Genomic DNA, 10,282 nt, shown 5'->3' on the forward strand with positions numbered 1-10,282 from the left:
AACTATTTTCATTATTTTAATTTTATTTTTGTTTGATATAGTATGTGGGCATAGAAATCAAATTAGAGTTTATAACATAAAAACAAACATTTTAAACTTATTGGACACAAAAGTGAAAAAAATAAATAAATAATTTGGACGAAAAATCTGTGGGCAGGTTTTATACCATGGTTGTGAAGAAAATTTGTCGAGAAAACATTAAGCCAACGTGTTCATGTTATGAACTCAATATTTTCAAAGCAAAGCTTAATTGTGTTTTAATAAGAAGACGAATATTCTGATCCAAAAGCAGCTGCTTTAATCTGTCTTGATCCATTTACATTGTATGTGAATGTTTTCTCCATTTGTTCTGTTAAAGAGAAAGGACCACCCATCAATTTTTACCCAGTCTCATTTGCGACCTTGATTACTCTGTTTCAATGTTCTTAGCTTTACATTTTTTCGATTCACATTTTTTTGTTTTGAAATTGTGTAGTTCGGCCAAGAAATAATTTTTCTCCAAAAGCATGAATTTTTCAAAGATTGCGCGCTCTCTGTCGCGCTCATCAAGAGTATGTTTTCACTTTCCCTTTAATTCAATTGATTTTTTGCTGACATTCATAAAGAGGCTAATTTCTATGGTGCTTTTAATTGGAGTGACAGAATTTATCACACGGTAGTGGGAGATTGGGAAAGTTTGCAGGAATACCACGGACGAATGCGTGGTCTGATGGAGCGGAATCGGTATTAGGGTTTGTTAGGAGTTATGTTTCTTCTGCCAGTGCTTCCCGTCGCAGTGTCTTTTCCAGTTTGGTTGATTTTAAATCTGTTGCTGCAAACCCTAGGGTTCGCCGATTGTTTTCCAGTGAAGCCCCAAAGAAAAAGAGTGAGTTTTATTGGGCATGCCGTGTGTTTAGCATGTGATTGAAGCTGCTTCAATTAGTTTTAAGAATTGAACTCAGTTCTTTGTTTGTTTGGCAGATTATGAAAAGTTTTATCCCAAACAAAAGAAGGAAGGTCCGAAGGAAAATGACAAAAAATACGACTCTAAAGGTAAATATGGAATCTCTTGTGTACACCCTGTTATCTTCTGAAATAGAAAGATAACCGTGATAACTGGTGTAATGAGTAAAGTGGAGGGTATATTTCTTGTAATTTATATGTGAACTAGTTTTGTGCACGAGAGTTGATTAGTAGTGTTTATGTGCTTTGGGTTGTAAATACTCAAGGGATGTTTTGTTAGCGTTTCCTTGCTATAAGTTTATGCGTGGTTATCTGTCATTTTGGATCTTGACGACTTGATTGTTTGTCTATTGCCAGTGTAGATTTTTTAGTGTTGGTCTTTAATGCATGAACTTTCTTTATGATGGAAAGATGGAGAATGAGGTAGGATTCAATTCTATTGTCCATAGCCAAGGTTCTATTTTCTGTCAACTTTCAAACTTTAATTACTACTTTACTGTGTATGGGGCATATTGGGTTTTGAAACTTGAGTTCCAGTCCCAAAATATGCTCTATCTCTCAGGGGCTGCATTGATTTACTTAGGGATCTGTATGTTTTTGTCCAAGAATTAATCATATTAATGTATTCCAGTTCATCAAAAGGGTAACACTAACAACTTTTGATACCTGGGTTCGCTATTTAACTTCAGACAACTCAAATGCAAACGCAGATGATCATGGAAGTTATCGGGTAGCTATCAAGATTGAAGCTCAAACTCTAATCTCCTCATTATTGGTTATGGGGCTATTCATTTCATACTTGACTAGTCGTCCTCGTGAACAGCGGGAGGTAATCTCAACTTCTTTATATGTGCACAACCAGTCCTTGTTTTAATTTGCTTGAGAAGGTGAAGTTGGGTCAAGAACTCAATTCATGAATACTATCTGCATTCTATATGATGAAGATGAATGCAATGGTTTCTAGTGCATGAGAAGTGAACCTTGTACCATTTGACTTCACAATTATCTTGATTTTATTGATAAAAGGGTGGAATTGTTTGAGTTTCCTTCGGCTGTCTTTGTTGCCCGCTAGTGGTCACAGGCCGTTGGCGGCCTTAAAAATTTCATCTTTTATGAGTACCTCAATGACTAGTCCTACTCCCCTAATATCAGATATTTCCAATGCCTTTTTAGTTGTTTTCCACCATCCATCGCTGTTGTCTGCCACTGGCCATCGTTTGTCGCTGTCTGCCGCTGTCATTGTTGGTATAGTTTAGTTCGGCGACCAACAGATATGGACTCCTCGAGCAACGACCAACCTTATCGGAATCAGGATGAATCTCCTGACCATGCACCACCTTTCTCCGGACAGCCTCGGGCATGTGTTCGTCACGCGCCACCTTCCCAGTGACGGAATCACATCGTGTCACTATCGGTCATCTCGTCGGACCTCCCTCTCTTTGTTCGAGCCCTCCATAGCTGCCATACCAGAACAAAACTCATGCAATCTCTCACACTAGCTTTTGGTGACACCATCCATCACGAGTGGATTATGAATTCGTCCTTGCGCTAGCTCCTTTCGAACTAGGATGCATCAACCATGGCAAACAGTTGGGAAATCCCAATTTCTCTTCGAAACCCTAAAATCGAAAAATTTCCAATTCTTTTTGTTTTTGTTCTGCAATGGTGGAACCATTTACTGATTCTTCATCACCCTCTTTGCACCACTTAAGTACCACCAATAGAAGCCACCCAAGTTCATTCAATCAACGACTTATAACACAATCCAATGATGGTTCCTCATGGGGCTCTGGTTTCTGCCAGCACCACTTGCTTTCATCTTCTATTTCTTGCGCACCACTGTTGTGCATTTCTCTATGCTCTTTTTTTGAACTTCAACATGACTAAACTGTATAGACCCGTTTTCTCAAAATAAGTCCTAGCTGATTCGGCCCTTTGTTCATGGTAGCTACAAAAAGAAGTTGAATCCCAAAAGTACGCAGGGCCTTCACGATTGGTAGTCAGAAATCACGTTTGGGAACAATTTCTCACCCAAACATAATGAAGCTTTTGGGTTACTGCTGTGACGATGTGGAGTTTCTTCTTGTGTATGAATTCATGCCAAAGAGAAGCTTGGAGACTCATCTATTGTTGGAGAAATAATAACACAACCTTTGTCTTGGGACACTCGACTGAAAATAACTATTGGTGCAGCTCGGGGTCTATCTTATCTTGCTATCAACTATCTCTATCAATTTTTAGCTAGTCAAGGAATTTCACCACCAAGTCATGGGTTAAAGGTTGGTCATGGCGTGAGGGGAAGTGTGTTTCTAGTGAGATTTAGAATTTCAGTCAACAATCTCACCGTCCCCTTTCAGATGTGTATTGGTATGTTTTCTTTAAAAAAATTGGACTCTTCATTCAGTTACTTCAATGGGTCAATTCCCAATGATTTGTGAAATCTGTTAAGTCTTGAAAGAATCTCATTCAGTTACTTCAATGGCGTGAGGGGGAGTGTGTTTCTGGTGAGATTCAGAAATTCAATCAACAATCTCACCAGCCCCTTTCAGATGTGTATTGGTATGTTTTCTTTGAAAAAATTGGACTCTTCATTCAGTTACTTCAATGGGTCAATTCCTAATGATTTGGGAAATCTGTCAAGTCTTGGACATCCTTCATTATTTTGTCAATCAGTTACATTGTACAGTGCAAATCAAAGTCTCCATTGTCACTTAGTAGCCATGTGTGTCACTCGTAACAACATCACTACCAACACCATTGTCTTCTTCTTCCCTGTATACGGGTTCTCATTGCCTCTCCAATTTTTTCGAACCATTGCATCTCTTGTGGAAAAGTCTTCTGAAGAGCTAGATCTTCCACCTTCACATTCAGTCATCGACATGCCATCATTTCTGCCGTTCGCCGTGAGGAGGAGTATGTTTCAGCTACTGTAGGCCCCCATTAGTTACTGATGGCAATTTAGTCCTTGTAATTTATCGCTTTCAGCCACTATAAGCCCTTATTCATTATTGATGACAATTTAGTCCATGCAGTTTGTCGCTTTTAGCCACTACATGCCCATCCTTACTTGATGGCAATCCAGTCCTTATGGTTTGTTGTTGTCTACCACTGTGGCCATCATCCACTTTTGATGGAAATCTCCTTTGTCAAACTCATCCTAGTTGAAGTTTCATGGTGCTAGTTGAAGTTTCGCAATTGTCCATTGTTGTCCAATATTGTTTTCCATTAAGCTGTTGTTAGTTGTTCGTCAATCTGTGTTTTCACTTTTGCTATCTGCTGACCACTGTCATCTGTTTGTCGCACACTCTTGAAGACGGGTCATATATTTCAGAAGGAGTCTCTTTTGGCTATGCTGGTTTGTGAGTCCAATTTGGTTTATAGACATTCTCTCTCGATGGTTTGAAGCATACGTGCATCTTGTTTTAAGCCGAAGTTCTATTGTCTCATTCGAGACAAGTTGATTTTGTTGGATCAAATGACCAACTTACATATGTATTGACCAAGTTCCTAAAGAGATCTCAGATTGAATTTATCTATTCCAAGCTTGGTTCATACAATCTGGATGCTCCAACTTGAGGGGAGTGTTAGAATAATTAGCTCTTGTGTGAGTTAGCTTGTGTGAGTTGTGTATTAGTTGGGTATGAGTTGTGTGATAGTGTTTTCCATTTTAGTCTTAGTTGTATTCCATTGTTATATCCTATGAATAAAGGATGAAGAAGGGTGAAATAAGCTCTTCACTTGTCTAATACAGATCCACTTTTCTCTGTTTTTAATCTCAATAGTTAGTAATTATAATATTTATGCTGCCAAAAGTACCTTTCATGACTGAAAATGTGTGTGTATATCTGAGATTAGCTTTATGCTGCTGGCTGTTGCCCTCTAATAAAAGAGCTCTATTAGGATAGACTTTCATATATTGCAAATCTTTATTTGGATTTGTTATTTAACAATGGTTGATATTTTTCTGGATCTCACATGCTCAAAGGGTGTCTTTGGATTATTATTAGGATGTGAATTCAACCATGTCCCTTTTGGCTATGTTTACTTTAATTTCATTCTTATCATCCTTCTGACATTGACCAAAATTTGATTCTTTGCAGATTAGCTTTCAGGAATTTAAAAATAAGCTCTTGGAACCGGGATTAGTAGACCATATTGCTGTCTCAAACAAATCGGTTGCCAAAGTATACTTAAGGAACTCTCCTCGCAACCAAACAGATAGTGAAGTAGTCCAAGGGACCCTGCCTACAAAAGAATATGGAGGCCAGTATAAATATTACTTTAATATTGGAAGTGTTGAGTCTTTCGAGGAAAAGCTACAGGAAGCGCAAGAAGATCTTGGCATTGACCCTCATGATTTTGTGCCTGTAACCTATTCTGCTGAGATGGTTTGGTACCAGGAACTGATGAGATTTGCTCCAACACTGTTATTGTTGGGATCTCTCCTGTACATGGGAAGGAGAATGCAAGGTGGACTTGGTGTTGGTGGAGGTGGTGGCAGTAAGGGTGCTCGTGGAATATTCAACATAGGAAAAGCCCATGTTACAAAAGTAGACAAAAATACTAAAAATAAGGTTGGGAGATTTCTGTTTTTTCTGTCAATGACACGACTGATGTTTCTTGTATTTGTTTTAAAATGCCATGTCCAGTTTTAATTATTTCCTTGAGGGGTGGAGTGCTGGTAAGTGACTTAGCAATAAGTTCATTTAAAACCAATATTTACCTTTTTTTTGTTTCACTTTGTTTAGATATATTTTAAAGACGTTGCTGGCTGTGATGAGGCAAAACTTGAAATAATGGAGTTCGTCCACTTCCTCAAGAACCCAAGGAAATATGAAGAACTTGGTGCAAAAATTCCAAAAGGTGCTCTTTTGGTTGGTCCTCCGGGTACTGGAAAAACACTTTTAGCAAAAGCAACTGCAGGGGAGTCTGGGGTGCCATTTCTTTCTATATCTGGGTCTGATTTCATGGAAATGTTTGTTGGTGTTGGACCATCAAGGGTGAGAAATTTGTTTCAGGAAGCAAGGCAATGTGCTCCTAGTATAATATTTATTGATGAAATTGATGCAATTGGTCGAGCAAGGGGGCGTGGTGGTTTTTCTGGTGCAAATGATGAGCGGGAAAGTACATTGAATCAATTGTTGGTCGAGATGGATGGTTTTGGAACCACTTCCGGAGTTGTTGTTTTGGCAGGAACGAATAGGCCTGATATCTTAGATAAGGCCCTTCTTAGGCCTGGGCGATTTGACCGCCAAATAGCAATTGACAAACCTGATATTAAAGGTCGTGACCAGATATTTCAGATCTACTTGAAGAAGATCAAACTTGACCATGAACCATCATATTATTCTCAAAGGCTTGCACCCCTTACTCCTGGATTTGCAGGAGCAGACATTGCTAATGTCTGTAATGAAGCGGCTCTGATTGCTGCAAGAAGTGAGGTGACACAAGTCACAATGGACCATTTTGAGGCAGCAATCGATAGGATCATTGGTGGTTTGGAAAAGAAGAACAAGGTATGTCTTTATAAGTTTTTATTCTCTTTTGGTAGGCTTGTGTTGTGAGTGGAAAGGTGGAGCTGGATGTTTTAGATTATAGAACTAAAAGTCTTGCATATAGTAGGAAGCCGAATGGAGATATAAGAGAGCTGAATGTTTAAGTTTAATTTAATGCATTAATGATCCCCATGTTATCAATAGCGGTCAGGGTGACTGTTATTGCAGCAAAGCGGGTGGAGTGCAGCGGTGATGCACAACAAATTTGTTGCGTTGCGTTACATAGTCGCGGGTCCTTAGGTTTCATGGTGTAGTATTATCATTTCTCATCGTTAGTCCTACATTGGAGTCCAACATCATATTTTCATGTGGGCTGCTTTGTAAATTATAATGTGGACAGTTATTTACTGTAAAATGATAAACTGCATAATAATAATAGTATTAATAATATATAAAAAGAATATTTTAGTCATTGCTTATTATACAATAAGCATAAAGCATAAAATATGATATAATACAAATAATAGTAATAGAAATATAATAATTTAGCAAATTGTATTAATAAAAACTAAATTAAACATATTATATCATATAGCAAGCTAAATAAAATTTCAAATAATATAGTAATAGTAGTAAATATGTACACAATATATATATATATATGTGTGTGTGTATATATATATATATATATATATATATATATATATAAATACAAACTGCATACATATAAAAAAACTAAAATAATATATACATATATTAAAAAATTTATTAAATTTAGAATGTTGGTCATCCCACTGTCTCACGTTTATGGTTGGCCGCTTCCCAGTCCGGGAATGACAACTGTGAATATTCAGTCTTAGTAAAATATAGTGGGAATTTCAAATATAGGTGGAATATTTGTCTTTCCTGAAGTTACTCGGATATACATGTATTTGGAAGACATGGAAAGAGGAGAAAAGTTTGGGATGTTCAGTCTTGTAAAATATTATTCCTTATTTAATTACAAATCTAATCCTATATATTTTATATGTTTACCTTATAAATGTGCTAATGATTGAAATGATATATTTCTAGAACTTGAGACAAAAAAGGTGAAATAAAAGCGGTTCTCCTGATTCATAGTGAAGATACTCTCCTGAATTAAGATATGTTGCATAAAACTTATCCGGCCAAAGTTGGATTTAATTAATTTGAATAATGATGTATGCTGAATCTAGTTCCCTTTCATTTCTAGGTTTGACAGAACCGACTGATATACTCAGGGTCCTTTTGTCACTGTTTCTAATCTGCAAAAATATATTATCTTAAGATTTTGTTGAAACTTTGTAATGCTGAAACTGGCATGCTACTTAAATTAAAATTTTAAACTGAAGGGTATTTGAAACTCTCTTTGCCTTTTCCGTTATTTCTTAGTGTTTCTCTCTATTACCTATGTTTCCTAACCAGGTAATAAGCAAGGTGGAAAGGCGTACTGTTGCGTACCATGAATCGGGGCATGCTGTTGCAGGTTGGTTCTTGGAACACGCTGACCCCTTGTTAAAAGTAACTATCGTTCCACGTGGCTCAGCCGCTCTTGGATTTGCACAATATGTTCCAAGCGAAAACCTTCTCTTGACAAAGGAGCAGCTTTTTGATATGACTTGCATGACACTTGGTGGTCGGGCTGCTGAGCAGGTAGTTTTGTCGCTTTTCTTAACTTTCTCTCTTCTATTTCTCTTCTATATGTTTTGCTGTATGACTATGGCTATTTCTTTCTATCTTGAAAGAATTTTGTGGTTCAGTGCATTTAAAGCTTTTAGGTGTAAATCATATTACTGTTATTTTTCTGTTTTTGAATGGTTTTTCCTTGTCTGATGCTAAGCGCTTTCCAAGGTCAAAAGGCATGAAAATGATGTTTCCTTCCCCTGTCACTGCAGGTTCTTGTAGGGAGAATATCAACAGGAGCACAAAATGACTTGGAAAAAGTTACCAAGATGACATATGCCCAAGTGGCAGTTTATGGTTTCAGCGACAAAGTGGGTCTCCTTTCGTTTCCTTCAAGAGAGGAATCATTTGAGATGTCCAAACCATACAGCAGTAAAACTGCCGCAATCATCGATAGCGAAGTGCGCGAATGGGTTAACAAAGCATACGAAAGAACAGTAAATCTAATCGAGGAACACAAGGAACAAGTTACTCAAATTGCTGAATTGTTGCTTGAAAAAGAAGTACTTCACCAGGAGGACTTGCGGAGAATTTTGGGTGAGCGACCATTCAAGGCTATTGAACCCACCAATTATGATATATTTAAGGAAGGCTTTAAAGAAGAGGAGGAAAAAGTAGCAACAGAAAGTACCATTGTAGATGTGCCTGAGGAAGAAGGTGGCGGAACTTCTCCGTTAGAGCCCCAGGTTGTTCCCAGATAGTCGCCAAATTTATGTTTCTTATTGTACATGACTTTGTTTTTTTTCAATGTGTTATAAGTGACAAACCAAACTCACATGCTAACTGCTAAATAAAAAATTTATATTTAATTTTTTTATACTTGCACAATATCCACTTTTTGCATGTTTGGTTTCCATTGTTACTGTTCTTCTATTCTCATAGGTTATCGAAACTAGCAAGCTCAACACTTGTTTAATTTATTTTTGTACTACGCGATATCGAGTTGATGTCGGTCATATAGATCGATATTATCACGGATTGGTTGCTTAAATAACATTACGTTATTCGCATGCTACATAAAATGCTAATTAGAAATTGGGACTTTTTGATCAAGTTAATCTAACACATCCAGGTAAAAATTTATTAAAATATTATAATTAAGTTGATGTTTATAAAGTAAATACTGTTACTTTATTATTTATGTTTTGTTCACTTCTACATCAACGTTGAAGTATCTTTTCATTACACCATTCCATAACACGTTTCAGTACAACAAATATGAGTAGAGGTTAAGACAGAGTATGATGACGAGCAAATTCCAAGATATATAACACGTGTTGGTCTTATAAGGACAAATTGATTATTTTTAAGAACATTTGGTACGCATAGTGGAGTTGAATTGGACTTTGAAGATAATGTGGTATTAACAAAAGGCATGAGACAATGGATACTTGAAACACAAGATAACCATTATAATAAAGAGTTGTTTGAAATCAAGAAACAAAGTGTTGAAAAGATGAACTCCCTTCATAGAAGAAAACACACAAATGAGGAAGAAGTTAGAGGAAACCACAAATGCCCCATACAATGACAAGATGGACATGTAAATGTCAAGTTGTATTAAGTCACCCCATCTCACCCATATCAGTATACTCTTAGGACAAAAGTTGAAAGAACTCAACGAATGGTTTGATTGATTCATTAGTGCAGCGAGAGGCTTTTACCGCGGTTATTTTTCACTATACGTCGCGGTTTACGAACCGCGGCATATTCAGCCGCGGTAGTAAGTCAGAGACTTTAGGCCGCGGTTATGACCGCGGTATATAGGTTGCGGAATATGCCGCGGTTGTCCAAAGAACCGCTGCCTAAATCCTTTTTTTAAAAAAAAAAAATTTGTCCACTATATGCCGCGGTTGGGGTTACAACCGCGGCATATTCCCCTGCAGTTTTTTAAAATTGCAGGTCTGTTTTTGTGATATCCACTACCACAAAAACAGACCTGCATATAGTAGTGTCTTGAATCTCTGCAAAAGACAATTCATATTAATTAGTGTATATGAATTCAACATTTGGGAAAAAATCAAAATTTGTTAAAGTTATCAAAATTTGTTAAAGTTACCACTAATGAAGAAATCATGTTAAGAATGCAAAAGGGCATAAATACCTGGAACAGGGGTGGCGAAAAAGCTTGGTGCAACAAA

The 10,282-nt window shown here is 37.1% G+C and overlaps 1 protein-coding gene across 5 annotated transcripts; it reads left to right on the forward strand.

Moving 5' to 3' along the window:
- Nucleotides 1-184: 184 nt before the first annotated feature.
- LOC108340448 (ATP-dependent zinc metalloprotease FTSH 10, mitochondrial) lies at nucleotides 185-8,960 on the forward strand. Of its 5 annotated transcripts, XM_017577844.2 has the most exons (9): nucleotides 185-323; nucleotides 476-551; nucleotides 643-865; nucleotides 961-1,032; nucleotides 1,632-1,771; nucleotides 5,043-5,516; nucleotides 5,691-6,458; nucleotides 7,884-8,111; nucleotides 8,354-8,960. In XM_017577844.2, exons 2-9 carry the CDS (start codon nucleotides 507-509, stop codon nucleotides 8,840-8,842), a joined length of 2,439 nt encoding a protein of 812 aa, XP_017433333.1. In that variant the 5' UTR covers nucleotides 185-323; nucleotides 476-506; the 3' UTR covers nucleotides 8,843-8,960. The 5 variants fall into 5 exon arrangements, with proteins under 5 accessions (XP_017433333.1, XP_017433332.1, XP_017433334.1 ...); XM_017577843.2 differs by lacking the exon at nucleotides 185-323 and having other exon boundaries at nucleotides 331-551; XM_017577845.2 differs by lacking the exon at nucleotides 185-323 and having other exon boundaries at nucleotides 331-551; nucleotides 1,653-1,771.
- The last annotated feature ends 1,322 nt before the right edge of the window (nucleotides 8,961-10,282 follow it).

Source organism: Vigna angularis, chromosome 5 (genome assembly GCF_016808095.1).
Source record: "Vigna angularis cultivar LongXiaoDou No.4 chromosome 5, ASM1680809v1, whole genome shotgun sequence".
NCBI classification, from domain to species: Eukaryota; Viridiplantae; Streptophyta; class Magnoliopsida; order Fabales; family Fabaceae; genus Vigna; species Vigna angularis.